Below are 21,313 nucleotides of genomic sequence, written 5' to 3'. Positions count from 1 at the left end.
AACATCAAAAAGATACCAGCAATAGCTCCATAATTTGGCATATCAACTTTTCATTTTTAAATGAGCCCTGCAATGCATACTTCAAAATGCAAGTGTCAAGGAGCAAAGAGAAGCAAAATCACCTGCAAGTGAAGTGAGCCCAGCACCACTGATTCCAAAAAAGTTGCTCTACTACAAAACATAATCCAAGAAAAAGACCAAAACCTCTAATCCTTCCTTTAGGACAGGGATTGGCAATCTATTGCCCAGGGGCCAGATCAATCTTGCAAAGCCATTTGATTCAACTTGCAAACATGGGGCTTCAGTGGTGTTTGGTAGTAGGGACTTTTTCCATGCTACTGTGGAGAAAAACAGCTGGATCCTGGTACCTCCCACCCACCTCTGGCCTGAGCTGGGTCATTCCAACCCACAACCTGGTTGTCAACCACTGCTCTAGACGCTCATACCTTTTGCCCTTGTGTTTGAGGTTCTATAGACCCAATTCAGCCCTGCACAATTAAATCCTGATGATAATTACGTTTATTTACTCACCCCATATATGTGGCATGGATGAGGTGGGGGATTAACATCAATCCAATGAGGGCACTTTAATGTGATTTCCTTGTTCCTTTCTATCTAGATTTTTCTTTTTTTTTAACCCACTATATTTTGGCATTATAGGGTGGTATGTTTAAATCTCCTTCCTTTCTCTCACCTACACTCTGAAAAGAAGAGCTAGGGAATAAGGAAGGGGGTTCAATTGGTAACTTCTGACTCATTAGCAATGATAAAGGGAAAGATGAAGATACAGAATAAATCTCAAGGTCCCTACTCATCAGCCTTTGAATGTCCCTGTTATAGAAGTTGCCCAATCAGCTGAAAAAGAATTATTCTAAGTAGTGGGGCTTTTACGATTCTCTAAACACTGTTTGCTTCAGCGCAGTCTCTGCAATTAAGTTTGATTCACTAGATTCTAAATTAGATGCTATTTCACTAATTAAGCACATCTTGTTTCTCAGAGTTCAGCGATAAGCTGGAGGAGAGACAATTGCACATCAAAAGCATGAAATCACAAACAAGAATAGTGGTGAGAGACAACACAGAAATGTAGATACTGTAGAATCTGGGTAGGTTTTCAGTTTGCCATCTTCATTTGCCAGGTTTAGTTTTATCCTATATTTTTAAGACAATAAGTTACAGTTTCTAAATCTCCTATGCAGGTTTCAAAGGAATTCTCCTTTGTCCATTGTATTTTCCTTTTAAATTAAACCATTTCATTCCCCAACTAAGTACTTTTAGGGTTCCCAACAGGATTGCTGGCAAGACTACCCTGTTGTTGTTAACTTGTAGAAAATCTGCTATTTCCATCTGTATGGAATGCTTGAACCATGCCTAACCCAAGGGTAAACTGTTGGAAGCCTGTTATTTAAGCAAATATGTGGGTGACTTCCTTGGTAAGAAAATGCATTGTGGGGAGTGATACGAGAAAGACATTTTGCAGTTGTGTTTCCTCTCTGAAGTCTCCTGCCAGCATGTTTTGGGGATACCCTACACACACACAAATCAGAATGAGAGTTAGCCATAGCCTTAAAGTGGGACTGATCTCAGTTTGAAGCATTCTGCATGTATTTAGAAAGAATATCTTCCTCCCATCCTTTTTTCCTGATGCTCTAAACCATTTTTGCTAGAGCTTTCTAACCAAAGAGTGGGCTGTAGAAGAATTTGCAGTATTGCTAACACCAAGTGTTAAACAATCAGGAGACAGGGCACAAAAGAAATCATTCAGCTAAAGAAAGGAGAGAGAGAGAGAGAGAGATAGATTTTGGGTTTTATTTATTTGCCTTCAGATTATACTCATTCAATACTTCCAGGCTTTCCTTTGCAATTAAGGATGCTAAAAACACCCACCTCCCTCCCACCAGAGATCCTCATGCAAACTCAGACACAGCAGTTGTGGCTTTAAGCCTTTAAGGAAGAAAAGACTGAATATGAGATGCACAAAATCCAAGGAGTTGGGAATCCTGAATTTATTCTGATCTCATCCCTAAAAATCAATAAGGAGCCTAGAGTTTGATGCCTCCCAGTCCCCACTCTCTCTCTCTCTCTCTCTCACATTCTGTGGTTCTCTCTACCTTCTGGAATCAATACAAAGCAAGCATTAAGTGCAAATGCTTTGATTTTCTGTTCCAAGAAATATTCAACCTATAACATGGAGTTCCCCTGCCGTTGCTTCTCATTTGTTAAGCTTGCCTTGCTATATTTTTTTTTTTTTTTTTTTACAGCCACTAGGGGATGCTCGCCAGTCATAGTTATTGCCTATGGACTTTGCAGATTTTTACCCTTGGGGAATCTAGCTTGACATAGTTCAAGAAACTACTTAAGTTCAGGGGTACTATGTGACTTAAGCAAAGAATCGATAGGCAAAGACTTCTAAAATGCAATCCCTAAGAGTTTAAGAGAAGTTTTTGTCCACTGGCTACGTTAGCTGGGAGTATGAAGTAGGGGTAATGCCTTGCTGGACCTGGCCTTGGCCACTGGGGATGACCTGGTGAGGGGACTGCAGGTCCTTGACCACCTGGGCAATAGCGATCATCACCTGCTGGAATTCACTATCCAGTGCAGGGTGTCAAGGGCTTACAGCAAGACTAAAGCCCTTGACTTCAGAAGGGCCAACTTCAATGAGCTTTGGAGATTAGTGGGGGAGGCACCGAGGGCCCAGAAGGTAAAGGAGATGGGAGTCCATGAGGGATGGTCATACCTTAAGGGGACGGTCCTCCAGGCCCAAAGGATAACAGTCCCTGAGAGAAGCAAGGGGAGTAAGAGTGCTCAGAACCCCCCTTGGCTCAGCAAGGGCATTCAGGAATGCCTGAGGACTAAAAGGGGGGCATACAACCAGTGGAGGGGAGGAGCTATCACCAAGGATGAGTACTCCTCCTCAGACCGGGAGTGTAGGAGGGCTATTAGGAAGGCCAAGGAAGAGCTGGAACTCAGGCTAGCATCCAGGATTAAGGACAACAAAAAGTCCTTTTTCAAGTACATTGAGAGCAAGAAGAGGGCACCAGGCAATGTAGGGCCCCTGCAAGACTCAAATAGTAATCTTGTGGCTACACCAGACAAGAAAGCTGATATTTTTAACAGTTTTCTTGCCTCTGTTTTCTTGAACAGGGACTGGGACATCCCTCCTACCAGAGGTAGGGACAATCTCGGGGATAGTTCTGTCAGGCCTTGGGTCAGTGCAGATGTAGTTAGGGATCTTCTGGAAGGGCTGGACATTTTTAAATCTGCAGGTCCAGATGCCCTCCACCCAAGGGTGTTGAGGGAGCTGGCAGGGGTCATCGCGGAGCCCTTGGCCCGGCTGTATGAACATTTGTGGTCATCTGGCCAGGTGCTGAAGGACTGGAAACTAGCTAATGTGGTCCCAATTTTTAAGGAAGGGAGGAAGAAGGACCCAAGTAACTATAGGCCCGTAAGCCTCACCCCGGTGCTCGGGAAGATCTTGGAGAGAATCATCAAGAGGATCTGTGGGGGGCCAGCAGGGGAGATCATGCTCAGGAGCAATCAGCATGGGTTCATCGAAGGCAGGTCCTGCCTGACCAACCTGATTGCCTTTTATGACCAAGTAACTAAATCCTTGGATGATGGTGTCACTGTGGACATAGTCTTTCTAGACTTTAAGAAGGCCTTTGACACTGACTCTCACCCCATTCTCATCAATAAATTAGGTGACTGTGGCATTGATGCCTACACAGTTGGATGGGTAAAAAATTGGCTGATGGGGCACACCCAGAGAGTAGTGGTGGACGGGTCGTACTCAACCTGGCGTGATGTGAGTAGCGGGGTCCCCCAGGGCTGGGTCCTTGGGCCCGCACTGTTTAACAGCTTCATCAGCGACTTGGACGAGGGGGTTGAAAGCACGCTGTCCAAATTTGCTGATGATACTAAGATGTTGGGCGAGGTGGACACACTTGAGGGGAGAGAGAGAGAGGCTGCAACTAGATTTAGACAGACTACAAAAGTGGGCAGACGAGAATAGGATGGGGTTCAACATAGACAAATGCAGGGTGCTGCACCTTGGGAGAAGGAATCCACAGCATACATACAGGCTGGGGAGCTGCCCTCTTGAAAACACAGAGGTGGAAAGGGATCTTGGAGTCATTATTGACTCCAAGATGAACATGAGCCACTAATGCCAGACCGCAGCAAGCAAGGCCAGCCATACCTTGTCATGCATCCAAAGGTGCATCTCAAGCTGGTTCAGAGAGGTGATACTTCCCCTCTATGCAACATTGGTCAGACTGCAATTGGAGTACTGTGTTCAGTACTGGGCGCTGCACTTGAAAAAGGATATGGCCAGCCTGGAGAGGGTTCAGAGGAGGACGACCCGCTTGGTGAGAGGGCAGCAGGACAGGCCCTATGAGGAGAGACTGAGGGACCTGAACCTATTCAGCCTCAGCAAGAGGCGGCTGAGGGGGGACCTGGTGGCTGTCTACAAACTCATCAGGGGAGATCATCAGCAAATAGGAAGAGCCCTGTTCTCCTCAGCACCACCTGGGGTGACGAGGAACAATGGTAATAAGCTGATAGAGAATAGGTTTGGGTTAGAGATCAGAAGGCAATATTTTACAGTTAGGGTGGCCAGAATCTGGAACCAACTTCCTAGGGAAGTGGTCCTCGCCCCTACCTTGGGCAAATTCAAAAAGAAGTTAGATGATCACCTGTCTGGGGTCTTGTGAACCCAGCATTCATTCCTGCCTGTGGCAGGGGGTCAGGCTAGATGATCTGATCAGGTCCCTCCTGACCCTAGCTACTATGAAACTATGAAAACAAAATCACTGATATAGTGATGATGAGGCAAAACTCCTCCTGTGAGCACAGCTACATTGGCAGAAGCACTTAATGGTTTAGATTGTGCTGGGGAGCAGAAAACCCCCTTCTCCTGGTGTACCCTGTATTCCTACTAGAGGCTCACCCAATACAGCTCTGCTAGCCCAGTGTAGCACCATACATTATTGTAGGGTAGGCAAGCCCCAAGTCACTCTCTGGCCTCAAACAGGTTAAAGAAAACATCCAGTTTTATCTAATAAGGAAACATTAATGTGAAGGGGAGCTTTAGTCTTTGTCTTGGTCATTGATTTCTGTTTTTCACAATGTGTGTGGTTTTCTTCCTCCAATGTAAGGATAATTGACAAAAAGAAACCAGGATTCAAGCCTGTCCCTTTCAAGTATGGGCTTCTATTTAGAACATACTTAGCCCAATAAAAAACTTTATCCTTTGACTCCTCCTCCAACACTTTTCCTACATGTGAAGTCTGTTTGGTTCATTTTGACACTTCCACTGCAGTTGTTACTCTGTGCTGAGGAGCAACGACCATGTTGTTTGAGAGCAAGATTGCATGTAACCCATGTGCCTTATATGCTATGCTTAGCATTCTGGCTCAAAGAAAGAAGTACAGCAGTAGGGAGGTAACACTGATTTCTGTATACATGCAGAGGGCAAGGTGACTCAGAAGGGCCTAGAAATATGCATAGGTAAGGGGGGTGGCAGTTACTGGTGGTTTCTTAAGCTGGATAAGTTATTTTCCTTTTGGCCAAGCAGTCCTGCAACTCCCATACAACAAATATAGTCCTGTGTACTCAACAGGTGACCCATACAGGACTAAGAAATAGGTTTGCTGTGAAAGCGGGTTCCTAAAACCTGGACAATTTTAGTATAGGTTACAGATAATTGTTTCACTAGCAACTGAAGAGACTGGTCAGTTATTAACCTAAGGGCTAGAATCCTGCTAGCTATAAGGATCAGAGTCTTGTTTACTATGAAGGCCCTGAAGCACTTGAAAACAAAGAGCGATGCTACCATTCTCCTCAAGCTCAGAAAAGTCCAATTGACCTGTACTATATATGGAGAAATCTCTGAAGATGAGATGAGTTGTGGTTATAATCATGTGCTTGAGAAAGGTGAAGGTCCTATTAAAGCCTTGCATTAAAATAGTAGTAACAGCAACAAAATGGGAAAGTATGTAGAAAGAGCAACAGATTTACTACCCGTTTAATAAAAGGCTTTCACAAGGACTCCAGCATTTGCAATGTTTGTGTGTATTTAAAGTTTATTAGGAAATGTTATGGTACTTGGAGTCTGACTCCAAAGTCTTAACATCTACATTCAGGGTTTTTCCTTACAATAGACTTTATAGTTAAGTTCTTACGCTAATTTCTATGTAATGTTCCCTGAAAGAGACAAGCCCCCCGTGTGTTTCAGCAAAGAGGTAAGCTTAGGTGCAATAAAGGAGAGAGTGTGATAGTGTTATATGTTACCTCAGCACCTTCCTTCCTGGATGAAGCTGATGAACAGACCACACTTACTTCTGGCATATTTCTTGCTCTCATGCTAGTTTTCTGTTATAGTAGGAATCATGATCGCTCCAGCAACCATCATCATATGCAAGAGTTCGTGGCTGGTTACATAAGCAATAAAAGCTGAAATGTGGCACTACTGACCTGCATTCTCCTCAGGTTTGGGGTTCATGAGACGGAATGGCAGCTCTGTGCACACTTCACTGCGGAGAGAGAAGAGAAAGCATCAGACCCACATGCCCAGTATAACTGTCCTTTCAATCAGGTTTGCACCTTACAGATCTGATCCAACCCTGAGTCTCACTGATCTAGAATCCAGCACCACCTATCCCTAACCTCAGCTATAATCAGTCCCCAAAGACGCACGCTCAGATTTATCCATCCAAAATCCAGCTGTAGTCAACCTCCTCTACCAATGACTGGTTTTAGCATAAGATGTGCCAAATACTATTCTTTTCTTGCTCTTTGCTATAGGCAACACACTTCACAGCCCAATTTGCATCGATGCCTAAGCTTTAGCTTATCCCATTGGCATGTTTAGATTCCTTTGCTCGAGCAGTTTTAAGGGGTTGGGGAGGCAGGAGAGGAATGATAGTTGAGGAAGGGTGAGGAAGCAAAGTGATATATCTATAATTGTAGAGTTTGGAAAAAGAAGAAAATAAAGAACCTTTACCTGGACATGATATCTCCCAGAATGCTAAGTAAGGAAACAAAGACAGAGCTTTTAAACTTCTGCCGTGCTTCATTTTTCCCTCCAAACAACACATGGCCTCCCACCTACCTGCCCTTGTCCCAGTCCCTCCCTCAGTATCCAGCACCAGAGCTCTCAAACTATTAATAATCTGGTGGCTTTGACCACTGCCAGGTGACTGCTGTAAGTCATTTGACACAATGATGCATCTGTTTCAGAACTGATATTTTCTGCTCATTGGAGAACAGTCCTGAGCTCCAAGGCCTTCCGGAGGTTTTAAATAAACCAGTAATATTTAAGAAGCCCAGAGCCCATCTCTGTATCCTGCATGGTTCTTAAAAACCAAACTTTGGTAGACATCTTTAATGTAAATTCAGCCACAATCAATTCTGCAGGTGATACTGGAAGTTGGGGCACAGTAAATCAAAAGAAAAAAAACAAAAATGAGGTGGAAAGATATGGGCTGCAGATAAGAAGTGCTATTCAATCCTAAATACTGTATAGTCGTACCAGCCAGGAGAAATGGAATGGAACACACAGGCGAGAATATAACTAGGAAGCCTCACCAATTCAATGGGCGTTCATCTGCCTAATTTTCTTAACATGATTTCAATACTCCTTTTAATATAAAGGAGTATGGTAGTAACTGCAGAAAAAGGGTCGGTCCGTGACTGTGAAATAAGAGACTGTCCATCAGAACATCATTATTTTTTAGTGTGTTGGATGCTAAAACTCCAAGAGCATCTCCACTGACTTCACTTTCTACTGGTCCTTTCCTCATATCCATAACCTTGTCTACCTCCTCCTACACACAAATAAGCACAAAGAATTAAGTGAGCAAAATGAGCTATTTCTCTCTCAGGCAGTCAGGTAAAGTTTATAAAGTGTTAGTCTTCCAAATCCATTCTGTGGAAGGAGGGTAAGTGTTTCTGAACTTCAAACACCATGAAATGGGAGCCAGATGACTGTAAAAAGAAACAGCTATTTTATCACAAGAATAAGCCAAGCCACTGACTACTTTACATCCTCGTCAGAAAGGCAGAGAGCACATGGTGTGGATTCAGGGGTGTACTTGGTAGCCGTGTTGGTCTGAGGCAAAAAGACATACAAAAAACTAGAGCTCTTGGTTCAAAAATGATACCTTTTATTAGACCAACTGGAAAATGGCAAGACAATTGTCCTTTTCTGCAAGCTTTCGAGATCAAAGTCCCTTCGTCAGGCTCTGGGTATGGTGTGGATTTGCATTCAAACTGAATACCACTTCTCATCAACTAAGTTGCAAAAGCTTTCCCAGACTGAGCCAAGTAGTGAGATAACATTAGCATCTCCCAGTAAACTCGTAAAGCCTGTAGTACTCTATTTAAGGGCCAAGAAGTGCATTTTGATTTAAGCTTTCTTGACCTCTTATAGAAGAAAAGTTACACTCTCCTGTCACAACCCAAAGTTGTGGTTTTTGTTTCTGTGTGCTTCGGCACCGCTAAATTATGTTCCCGCCTAAATTGTAGCTTTCTTTGCACGATAGAGTTCTCTGCTGCGGGAGAGAGCTCTGGTGCAACGGGGGATTTCCCGCCAAATTACAGCTTCTTTGCATGGTGCATTTCTTTTGCATCTTAGAGATGTACGGTGCAAAGGAGTTCCCGCCATTTGTATCTGCGCCACATTATTGGCCAGTTCTAAATGTAGGCACACGTGGCGGCTCGCTATTGGCTTGCTAGCCGTACAAAAGGCTTGAGTGGTTTCCGCCCAAGTTGGAGGACTCCACGAACACCAGGAGGAGGAGACTTCACCCAGTGTGAAGATCTCTAAGCGCTGCGGATCCTTACGGACCCAACGCTTTTCTTAAGCAGGCAATATAGGCTTAACAATCGGACCCACGGAGCTTTAACTACTCTGGAGGGGAAACAAAAGAACAAACCGCCTCTAGCCTCTCCCCGTCACCGAGCGCAATCCAAGATGTATCCCTTTCCTGTAAACCCAATTTTCGAACCCACGGAGCCTAAACAACTCCGGGGGACCAGGGAACCGAACCGAACCTGCGGAGCCTAAACACCTCCGTGGGAAAGAATTGCCGAACCCGCGGAGCCTAAACAACTCCATGAAAAGGAATTTGTCATAGTCCTCTAGTGAGGATTTAAGCGGAGCTGCGCCTGGAAACCTGTCCAGCCTACACCACTACCATCTTTGGGTGTAAGTAAATAATCTTTTCAATCAACCACTACGCGTTTGTGACTAATTCTAGCTCGCCACAGGTTTTCTCCGACCCCGCGTGCCCGGGCTGCTGGCCATATCCCGCGTGCGCAAAGACGGGCTGCGGATTGCCCCTCCCAACTCGCACTTGGCGGCGGGATCGGGGCCCGGCCCGCACATGGCGACGAGGATGGGATCAGGAGAGAACACACTAGAGCTAGAGTTGGTTCAGAACTGCCCTTGGCACGATAACCAACGCCAAGTGAAAAGCTTTGAAGAATTGGAGGTGCATATCGCTTACCAACAGGCGGGCGGAACGGGTGAAAGATTTGTGAGCGGACGTCCGTCGCTAAAGGGAGAAGAGGGAGTCTCCGAAGACGGAGCCCCGAGAGAGAGGGAAGTATACTTGCTCCCCGAGGCGTTCGGGTGTATAATGAGGGATGAGCGGGTCCTGTTCAGGCCCCTCGATACTGTGTCCCTCGCCGGACCCAACCCGGCGGGTGAAACGAACCCGACTTTCACCCGGAAGCGTGCCTGATGCCTACGATGTGCTCGGGAGAGTGAAGAACCGGAGCCAATCGGCCGGTTCTCCCCATGTATGGTAATGCTTAGATTACGGGGTCGCGAGCTTCCATCCGAACTCCGCGAAGATCTGGAGACGGAGGAACGCGCCGCGGATGAAAGAGTGGCCTTGCGGTACAACAAGGGGGGAGAATGTGGTACAACTTTTCGTGCTGTGATGGATTTAATGCAAAAAAAACCTAAGTTTGAAAACCCAGCTGCAGACGGCGATCCGAGTGGTCAAAGAAGCGGCTGAGAAAAAGGAGCCTGAAACGCCAGTCCAAGATGGCGCCGAGCAAGAGGGAGACCGTGTGGAAGAACCGGAAAAGGGTGGAGCTTCTAACGAACCCGCGAGAGTTCAGTCAGCGACTCCGCCTAGCGACGCAGCGTTGTCTCCGGCAACCCCGCCTAGCGACGCAGCGACGTCCCTGCTGACCACGCCTTCCTGCCGACGAAGGAGAGTCAAGCGGAGGAGTGCATCCGCCCCTCCTGCCTGAAGCAACGACAGCAGCAGTAACCCCCGCGGCAGCAGTTCAGCCTTTAACAGCATCAACTCCCGAAGGAGCAGCTTATTCTACAACAACTAACCATGTTGCTACTACTTATTATGCTTGCACCAGAACTGAGTTGCAGGATTTATGTAGAGCATCAAGAATTCAACCTGAAGAGACTCTAGCTGTATGGTTAGGACGTTTAGTCATAGAACTTGGATCCGACCTGCTGAACCAAGAAGCAGCAAGCTTCTTAGTGAGACAAGCTTCGTGAAGTAGAAGACATGTCACTGACATCGACATGATAACATGTAATACTCACTGGCCTATTCCACTGCCAGCGCTTGTTGCAGGACTGATTAGTCAAAAGGCCCACGCGTGGCATGCAGGATGGCCAGAATATACCAGCGCAGAGCATCTTATGCTGGCAATTATCGGCGTCTCATGCTCTTGGGTTCCAAGCACAGTACGTGCGCTGGGACTGACATCACTCCAGCAAATAAGACCATGGCCTCACCGTCACTTATGAGATCCTGGAACCGTTCCACTAACCTCTCACAGCCTAGACAGTTGCCTCGAGATTTATGGGCAAAAGAACGTCGTCGTCCTTCGGATTCTGCTCAGTCCAATGGTAAATCAACCCGTAAGTAACCTTCTTTGTCAGTTGCCAAGACTGCGTATCCTGATGGAGCCAAGATTGTCTCTTGATCGGGACTGTCAACACCCGACCAGACCTCAAGGCACCAGATGACGTGGATCCGATCTCCCACCACTGCCACCGAGAACCCTAGAGGAGCGATACGTTTGGATTTCTCCTACAGTGTTCCGGACTTAACAAGCGGCAGCTTCGGATTTTAGGGGACGCAGGCCAATGGCAATTAGCTTATGAGTTAGGTTTCCGTTATTTAGAAGAACCAGATGATGAATCCTCGACGATTTCATCTAATTGAGCCATGAAAATTGTTTAAGCTTGTTGAATAAGATCATTAATCTGTTTATGAGAGTTTTCTGTTTACAGATCCGGGATTCAGAGTGCGTGGCAAAGAGGAGCCCTGAGAGGGATGACATCACCGAGAGAAGTGAGGGCCTGACGTATGACCTCGCCGCGACGCCCACTGAAACCCTGATCGTGCAATTTTGTTATGAATCAAATTATGTGTTTGTGTTGATTATTATTTCTTGATTGTTATGTAACTTAATCCCAGGGCAGCAAATTTTATGTTTGTTTATTTGTTTGTTTGCTTATCTACTCGTTTGACGACTTACGACAAGATTCTAGATTGCTAGAAGAGTATGGCATAATTTAGCTATGCTCTCAGCAAGGGGGGGATGTCAGAACCCAAAGTTGTGGTTTTTGTTTGTGTGTGCTTTGGCGCCGCTAAATTACATTCCCGCCTAAATTGTAGCTTTCTTTGCACGATAGAGTTCTCTGCTGCGGGAGAGAACTCTGGTGCAATGGGGGATTTCCCGCCAAATTACAGCTTCTTTGCATGGTGCATTTCTTTTGCATCTTAGAGATGTATGGTGCAAAGGAGTTCCCGCCATTTGTATTTGGATTCGCGCCACATTATTGGCCAGTTCTAAATCTAGGCACATGTGGCGGCTAGCTATTGGCTTGCTAGCAGTACAAAAGGCTTGAGTGGTTTCCGCCCAAGTTGGAGGACTCCACAAACACCAGGAGGAGGAGACTTCACCCAGTGTGAAGATCTCTAAGCGCTGCGGATCCTTACGGACCCAACGCTTTTCTTAAGCAGGCAACAGAGGCTTAACAATCGGACCCACAGAGCTTTAACTACTCCGGAGGGGAAACAAAAGAACGAACTGCCTCTAGCCTCTCCCCGTCGCCGAGCGCAATCCAAGACGTATCCCTTTCCTGTAAACCCAATTTTCAAACCCACGGAGCCTAAACAACTCCGGGGGACCAGGGAACCGAACCGAACCCGCGGAGCCTAAACAACTCCATGAAAAGGAATTTGTTGTAGTCCTCTAGCGAGGATTTAAGCGGAGCTGCGCCTGGAAACCTGTCCAGCCTACACCACTACCATCTTTGGGTGTAAGTAAATAATCTTTTCAATCAACCACTATGCGTTTGTGACTAATTCTAGCTCGCTACCGGTTTTTCTCCGACCCCGCGTGCCCGGGCTGCTGGCCACAGCCCGCGTGCGCTAAGACAGGCCGCAGATCGTCCCTCCTGACTCGCACTTGGCGGCGGGATCGGGGCCCGGCCCACACATCTCCAAACAACAACACAATAAAAAACAAATGAAAAAGTCAAGAGACTCAGAATTCAGCTACAAGGGCATCTTGGCACCTGACAGTTCACTCTTCACGTTCAGGAAAGCTTTTTAGGATTGGCCAAATGAGGTAGTTTCCTGCAGAGGAAGCCAGACTGTCCTAAACTTTATATTCTGTTCTTCTAGCAATAGATTGCCCTGTGCATTCCCCTACAATATATGCATTTTTCAGTCCCTTTTTACCATAGGCAGACACCAAGAAATCTACTGCACTTACCCCGAGACGATGAGCTTCACCTTGACCCTGTAGGCAACCAGAATCCCAAACACAGTCTTGTCCATCCCTTCTTTAATTCTACAAGAACGAAAAACAGAGTAGGACGATGCAGTATAGTTGCAGAGCTCACCAGCATGCAGCTAGTAAGACACAAGTGCATTCCATCCTAATTTTTCTGGGTGTAATACATTGGGACTGCCCTTTTATAACTTGGGAACTTTTATACATCCCTTAGGGAGCTAGTAAATGGAAATGGATTCTGGGCTGAATACTATGTTTTCTTGTATACCATAAGCCCCCAAGTAACCATGCACCTTGGGTTTTTTTGGGGGGTTTTGTGGGTTTTTTTTGGGGGGGGCAGAATATAGAAAAACAAAATTCCAGAGTCATGGGTGACTGTGACATGTCCTCCTGGAAAGAGTGACTAGGAAATGCAACATCCCAGAAGACAGCCTGGATGAGGCAGCAGGATCTTCCTAGTGTAGCAAGACAGCAACAAAGCTAGACCTCAAACCCTTGCAAGACTATTGCTTCTTTGCTATAAATAGCTTTTTATATAAGTTTCTCTACATAAAGTGCTGTTTCTGTGCCACAAGCCTCATCAAGGCTCACTTGCCCTGAATCAGATCTATAGCTGCTTCAGGCACAAGCTCCAGTGCTCAGCTGATAGTCACTTCAAATTCCTTAGTGGCTGTGAGAGAGTTAACACTAGACTCTGCCCCTTCTGCTTGCCAAGTCAAGAAGAAATGTGACAGCCATTTTAGTAGCCATTTGAGAACTGCATGTCCATGCTTCTATTCCAGAAAAAAACCCTGCTTCCACACTTAAGACACAAATGCCAATCTTGAAAGGCTGATTTTGGGGGGAAAGGTACATGTGGTATGCAAGTGAACATGGTAAACACAATATAGAAGAAAGCAGGTAGACAGCCTCTCAACTGCAGCCCAGAATGAGCCACTCCAGGTCAAACAGGCCAGAGCGGTGGGTACCAGAACCCACCCACCACTGGTGTGCACCCATGGCAGCAGAGGGAGGGCCTCCTGCTGCCAAATGGCACTGAAACCCCACACATCCATGGGTCATAGCCAATGATTCAGTGAGCTGTATCTGGGCTGCAGGCCATAGGTTGTCAACCCTAAATACAACAAATCACTCATTTAACCAATGTCTTACTGAGGTAGGAGTGAGAGGGTGTATGTGTGCACATCTTAATGTGATAAAAAGATACTTCCTCTCTACTCTCCCTTCCGCTTTGGAAGTCTCTATTAGTAGGCATCCTTCAAAAGAGGACTCACAGGGTACTAGAAGCCAAGTTAGTATCTTCATCCTTCAGCTTTCCATCCAGCGCTATCTCCCGTACCTCACGATTATTTGCCAGCAAGGGCACAAGTTTCAATGTTGTGGTGAGGCTACCATTCGGTGGCACCTTGTCCCTGGGTGCATGTAGTGAGGGAAAGTGAGACACACATTAAAGTTTATGAACAAAACTGGTGAAGAATATTTCAGAACAGGTTCAAGAACCAGGCATCAATTGCTCAGAACTTTCTTTAAAAAAAAAAAAATAGACACTATGATCTAGTCTGCATAAGACAGGTCATTGGATCTCACCAATGATTCCTCCATAGCTTCCAGCTGAAAAAGAAAATACGCATCTCTTTTAGAGATATCCAATTATGAGTTAAGAAAGCTCTGAGCGATGGAGGTCTCCCATGTTACTTAGTAACAGTTCCAATGGTAAGCTTCTCTGACTTTTAGAGATTGGCAACTAATTTCTAGTTTGAGTTAGTCTTCAACTTATTCTTTCTTTTGGATCTTTTTTGCTAGACCATGGACTCCTTTCCCATCAGAAATCTTTGCATTTAGGTTCTTTTAAATTATGATCAAATCACACGTTACCAGAGTGAAGGGCATAACAACAGAATAAGTCATGGCACAATCTCAGACCAAATCAAGCTGCAGTCAACAATTTATATTCTTTCAATTATTTCACCCTCCCAGCCCCTTTGAATCTTTTGAACATGGACATTACATGCCTCATGTGTTAGCATTTCAACCCATATGAGATACGTCCACACTAACTGGTTTGTAAAACTCATTTTCACTTCTTCTGGTAACTGATGGGTAAGCAGTGGACTGAGAGGTCAGTACATGATAAGGTAAGTGGGATGTGTGCAAAAAAGTCCAGTTAGTTAACTTCTCAGGGCTACTTAATGAGGACACACTAGTGGACTTACTGTGGACTGTTAGGTTCTGTGATTTTAAAACTATGTGGAAGGCATCAGGATGGTGGGGCTAGTCCTATATGAACATTAATACGGTAAGAGATACAGAATCCAAATATATGTATAGATTAGCAGGTGAGTAACAATCACAGGAGTAGTTGTCAGTGGGGACTGCAATTTACAACCGAGGGCAGAAGCATGTCCTAATTGGTCATTAACCCTACCACCACCAGAAGGGACTTTTTTGTACTCAAAAACTAGTACATTTATTACTTAAGTGTTGGTCTTTTGAAGTATCATGTGCTAATAACAACTACACAAATATTGAGATCTTAAATACACATAGAAAATTGTATTAATACATAACTATTCCAAATTGGGTTTGGGAAAAATTACAACATTTTGAAACTCCTACATCCTAAAAGGGATAGATTGGTGCATGACACTCATCAACCTCTGAGATCATTGTAAAGATCACAGAGTAGAAAATGGGGATATCCCTGATGGTCTAAAAAAAACTAAGACCCTATAAATCTGTCATTAAGAATGGAAGTAGAGCTGGCAAAAGATCTCTCTCAGTGCATTAAGTGAGCTGTTTGTCATGGGCATGGCACAGAGAAAGTGGATCATCAAAACACAGAAGCTCACCTTATTGTCCCCCTACTTACAGAAAGGCAAGATGACATTAGGAAACTCCCTCCAAACAACGAGAGAGTCCCTCTTTTCTGGAGTGAAAGTTATTAAAGGGATGGAAAGTAAAAGACTGAGCAAGGCAAGGAAGGGAAAACAGTGCTGAGACACTCACGGTGCTTCCTCTGTTGCTACCACCTTTGAGTAATAGTCACTTGAATATAAAACCACATTGGCAACTTGTTCCACTGAAACAGAAATGACAACACATTTTTGAGGCACGTTGAAGTTATACACAGGCAGCATTGTACACCCAGCTTCTACAATTCTGATGAGCTGGATGAACAAAGAGGGGCACCAGCCAGAGCCCATGCCATTAACAGATTTTACAGCCCAAAGGGACCACGTGGTTACGTAGTCTGAACTGCTGCACTGGGCCAAAAACGTTCAACTAAAGCACTTCTCTTCCTGAAATGGCATTCAATCCTGATGTGAAGACATCAAGATGCCAAGAACTCCCTGCTGCCCTTGGTCATTCATTCCAATGGTTAATTTCCTTTGCTGTGACAAATTTACACCTTCCCCTCAATTTGTAGCTATTAGTTCCTTCTGCCTTTCCCTGCTAGATGCAAAGACCACACTAATACCTGGCATTTTTTCCCGATGAAGGTACTGACACCATTGAGACATCTCTTGGATATTTTGGATAAACTCCACAGGATGGAGTGCTTTAGTCTCTCACTAAAAGGCATTTTCCCCAGTTCTCACATCATCTGTGTGGCTCTTTTCTGTTCCCTTCCCAAATTTTTTACATTTCTTGGCAAATGAATACCATATACCGAGGTAAATCACCTCCCAATTACTACTTACTCCTCCCCTTATCTACACTTTCAAGGATCACATTTGCTCCAATCTTACACTTTTTTGTTGATTTGTCAAATTTGTTGTCCATTATGGCCCCAAAATACTTTTCAGAGTCACACTAGGATAAATGGCCTTGTTCTGCATGTGTAGACTTTTTTGTTCCTAGACTAATGAACCTGTATTTCTATGTTACAATGCATTTGTCTAAACGGGGCAGCTACCAAGCAATTCAGATCACTATGTTTGATTTTAAGGTCAATGAGAGGAGGGCATTTTCTACCCCCTCCACCAGCAGTAGTGATTTTCTGTTTAATTTCAAATCATTGCTAACAGAAACACTGAATGGCACAAGGCCGAGAGCCAGGACGTGCAGAACTTCACCGGAAAACATCCCCCAGTCAGTGATGACCAGGAATCTTAGTTTTCTACGGGGAAAAATGCAGAAAATCTGTTTTTAAAAAAAAAAAAACAACACAAAAAGCCGTGTTTTTCCACAACCCATCAAAAGTGCAGTGGCATCCCATGGTGAGCAATGCCATTTCTGCTCTCTTCTTTTTGTGCCGTGGTTTTTCCTCTTGGCCAATCAACAGCACAACCCCTCTCCCTCCCTCCCCCGCACTGACTGATCAAGAGGCAAAGACCACGGCACAAATAAAAGAGAGCAGAAATGGTGCTGCTTTCCACAGGACACTGTTGCACTTTTAGTAGGTCAAGGAGAAACGAGGATTCCAAGTTCTTCTGTGGTTTTCCATGGCAAATGGAAAACTAGGATCTCCGGTGATGTCTCCCAATAAAGTTCTGAATCTCTCACTTGGTGACACCCGTCATCTTTGTTTTCAAGCAACAGCACTGGATTGGGACTTAAGAGATCTGCATTCTGTTTTTGTGCAACTCCTGGGCAAGTCGCTTCATCAGTGTCTTTGTTCTTTCTCCTAACCTTTGTCTCTCTGTGATCAATAGAAAACCAATTACAATGAAATTTTCATGTCAAGAGAGGTCGCTTAGGTACTGCTGTAATACAAGTTAAAACAATAGGAGGTTGTACTGGAGTTAAACCTTAAACATCTGATTTGAGGAAACCTTGTGAGAAAGAATGGGTATGTGCTTTGCAATGCCATCAAAGGGGCCAGTCTCCTACAATGCCATACATTTCTGTTAACAAGGTTAAAATGCATTGCCGACATCAGGATTTCTGTTCTCAGGCAGCAAAATTTTAAAAGCTGTTTTGAACAGGAAATTGCAAAACAAGAAATCATCTATAAACTGGATTGTGTTAAGTATGGTTCAAGGAGGGACTGCAGATTCTTATCCCATTACCTGGATTAGCTTTTGTAACCCCATTGTTCCTGTGGGTTCTTTGCTTTTCCGTCTCTCCCCCCACCTCCACCTTCTCTCTCCCTCATTTTTCCGCTCCATCTTTCGTATTCATATCACTCTGCTTCATACACTGCTCTATGCTGTCCTTTAACAGCATCTCATGAAGTGAACTTGAGCTCACAAAAGCTTGTACTATATATTAGTTGTATTATATATAAGTTTTTATATATGTATGTGTGTGCGCGCATCTTATTTAGTTAATCTATAAGGTGCATCTCTATCTTAGTCTCAAGTTTGGCAGAAGGTATCATGGCTAATTATCTCTCTGCTAATGAGGTAAAAAGCCAGACTCAATTGTGAGTACAGGCAAAGGGCTACATCTAGAGGCCTCAGAGCCATACCGCCTAACCGGGGACAAGACAGTGAGCAGATGACCTCTCTGGAGCATACTATTTTGTGAAAGGCAGTAGAGCAGCAACACAACAACACTGGTAGGGATACGGGGTGGGACAGGGCAGTTTCATCTGTTTAAAAATGAGTAAGATTACTAGGTCCTACATTGCTCCAAGTGCTATTCAATCACAAGAGCACTCTGCAGCCCTCGCAGGACTATGGACAACAGTAAAAACGTACCCATCACTTTGATCTTCTTCACTGTCTTCTCGGTGTTATTGGTCACAGTGACTGTGACAGGAATGGGCTCACCATGGTAGTAGAGCTGGAAGAGTCAGATTGGCAATGCTGAACTTGATCAAGCAGGAGGGCGGTCTCACAAATAATACAGTTCTAGTCCCTGCTGCAAGGCTTTCTGTTGCCTGTAGATTGGAGTGCTCAATGCTCCCACACCCACTTAACTACAGCCATTTCCAAGGGCCTGATTCAACACACATGGAAGATAAGGAAAGCCTTTCCAATTACTTTAATAGCTCTGCTGAGTCCTGACGAGATGAGTGAAGGAGCTCATGCACTCCATTTCCAAGCTTCTCCCAGAAACAGAGCTCTTGATTATAAGGGAAAATGTAGGTTGACCCCAAGCTCAGATCTCAAGAAAAGGCCATGGGACAGTGAAATAAGCATATGAATCTCAATGATGAGCATGCCATGCTCCCTGGTCCAGATTTCTCACCTCTTTGCTGAGGGATGCTGTCAAGTGCAATGGTTTACTTGACATGAAAAACTGCCAAGTGGTCTCAACTCGAGGTTGGGGTCCTGTTTCTTCCACAGCAAACTGCATCTTACGAATCAACAGGCGCACAGAGTGCCTGGAAAAGAGCAAACACAATGGCAGTTAATAGAACAGGACCTGCTACTGCACTGAGATGGTAGCTTATTTGTGCTCACACTTCCAGGAACATTCCTAACAGGAGGATCTGACCAGCAATTTATGAAGTATAACTGAACAAGCTGAACAGCCTGCACTCGTCCCCCAACCCTCCAACGCTAAGAACACTTGTTCTGTTACCTTTTACGAATTCTATCTTCCAAATTCTCTGCGTGGAAAGCTTTAACCTCAAAGTCCACTCCACAGGACTTCCAGGCCAGGAGAGAGAGAGAGAGCAAGAGAGAGAGTCTGTAAGATTGGAGTTCTAAGGCTGGGAGCATTTTAGCACATATTTAAGAATCTTCCTATAATGAGGACTCTGCATGTGTCCCTATGATATGGAAACTTCACCCTGAACTTAACAGCTGGCATCCCCACTGAGAGGATAGGTGTTGTAGACTTAAACTTAAATGTGTACTCTATATTTCTAAAATGTCTTGGTTATGCCAGCACCTAGAGGCAGCAGTCTTTCATAAACAAAGGCCACCTGCTTTTCAGTGTCTGAAGACAACTCTTTATGATCAGCAAAATACTCACTCTTGTTCCAGCAGGACTGCATGTAATTTAGAAAATTCTGCAAAGGTCTATGTAGGCAAGTGGCATTCCTTAATAATTTGTGGAACCTTTTGCTGAAGTATTTTGTTTTAGCAAAGCAGATACTCCACATCCTCCTGTGGCACCCACTGTCTTCCCAGCATCTGCATTGTTCATCTCATATGCTCACACTCATCATTTGGACAAGTGTCCAATAAAGTGAATGGAATTTTTTCTTTAACTGCATCAAATCTGAAGAACATATCATTACCTTGCAACTTTCCAACACTTCTGAAGCCAACATCTCTCTCTCACATAAGCTATAGATTAGTGGGATATATTGGCATGGTCTAACAAAATCAATAAACTTTAAGCATGTGATTTCTTCTACATCTGATCCAACTGGATATCTTGCAAGAACCCATTAAGCATTGCCATGCTCATTCCATTTGGGGCTGACTCTAACTTCAACAGTGCACTGAAGGAATACCTCAGGTTTGATATCGTGCTTTATCTTTTACAACAGATATATGCTGGTTAGTTGCCTGCTATTAACAGTCAGATTCAGCGTCCTACTCCAAGTGCCCAAACTCTGACTCCACAACTTTCTCTAGCTTGTTTCTTGTCAAACACAAGCAGCATTCACAACATGCAGCCTTTCCAGTGATGAGAGGTATATTTACCCCTGTATACCTAGCTCTTGCTTCTATACTCTTCAAGCCAGACAAGTGTTTTTTTAAATTATCTTCTTCCCAATGAAAACATTGAGGTTACAAAATCCTGTTGGTCTCACCTTACTGGCATCACGAGGGGATGGCTGCAAGCAGACTGAGCAGGGCAGATTATCCGGAAACTGAAGGAATGAGGCGGCAAAAAAAAAGTTGTTTAGCCCTCCAACCTCTTTTCTTCATAAAATAACATAATACTCATGAAAGGTGCAAAACTCACAGCCCTGGAAGATGAGGCCCTTTAGTTATCTATAAAAAAATGCTTCTTCCCCAAAGCAACCTATCAAAAGAACCAACACTCAACTTGGAGGGACCCCAATGATTCTGTTATTGATTAATTGTGTTACAATAGAGCTTAGATGACTGAAGTTAGACTAGTGCTCTGTTGCTGCACACACACATACAAGGTGAATGAGTGTCTTTATTTACCCCAAAGGGGCTTACAATTAAGACAAGACAGAAAGGGTAGGAGGAAAACCAAAGGGTCAGAGAGATGAAATGACTTGGCTGAAGTTCCACAGCAAGTTAGCAACAAAACCAGGATTAGAACCAAGAACTGTCTCCTAGCATAGCACCATATATATATGGGGGCAAAAAAATAAAATAAAAAAAAAAAAATAAAAAAAAAATATATATTTTTTTTAATTTATATTTCATTTTTTTGCCCCCTGTTTCTCCTGTTGGGGGAGTGAGAGAGAGACAGAGTCACAAATTAAATGCCCTGGCAAGTGTTACATTTATGGCATGATGAATATGTTAATAGCATCAAATGCTACACAGTCAGCCCATTTATGGCACTATAAAATGACAAACCATCCACAAAAGATGTTCCTCATATAATGGAACATATGGTATGACATCTTCGTGTCTGATTTGTATAGCACCTTAAATTGAACATATGGCATGTCTCCAGACCCAAGGCTGTC

At 44.4% G+C, this 21,313-nt stretch overlaps 1 protein-coding gene across 2 annotated transcripts in view; it reads right to left on the bottom strand.

Annotated features, from left to right (window-relative positions):
- SAG (S-antigen visual arrestin) overlaps positions 1-21,313 on the bottom strand; it is a 35,345-nt gene that overhangs the window by 6,928 nt on the left and 7,104 nt on the right. Inside the window, exons 6-14 of one of the 2 annotated variants that reach the window (XM_059730879.1) lie at positions 20,453-20,512; positions 19,267-19,334; positions 18,931-19,066; positions 18,438-18,522; positions 15,799-15,871; positions 14,067-14,204; positions 12,772-12,849; positions 7,004-7,027; positions 6,475-6,533 (exon numbers count right to left, since the gene is read on the bottom strand). In XM_059730879.1, the coding sequence (XP_059586862.1) occupies positions 6,475-6,533; positions 7,004-7,027; positions 12,772-12,849; positions 14,067-14,204; positions 15,799-15,871; positions 18,438-18,522; positions 18,931-19,066; positions 19,267-19,334; positions 20,453-20,512 (721 nt within the window). The remainder of the gene's footprint in view (positions 1-6,474; positions 6,534-7,003; positions 7,028-12,771; positions 12,850-14,066; positions 14,205-15,798; positions 15,872-18,437; positions 18,523-18,930; positions 19,067-19,266; positions 19,335-20,452; positions 20,513-21,313) is intronic. The other variant, XM_059730880.1, reaches the window with a different exon arrangement.

Source organism: Alligator mississippiensis, chromosome 7, assembly GCF_030867095.1.
Source record: "Alligator mississippiensis isolate rAllMis1 chromosome 7, rAllMis1, whole genome shotgun sequence".
Classification (NCBI taxonomy): Eukaryota; Metazoa; Chordata; order Crocodylia; family Alligatoridae; genus Alligator; species Alligator mississippiensis.
This window is presented reverse-complemented; position numbering and strand designations above follow the sequence as displayed.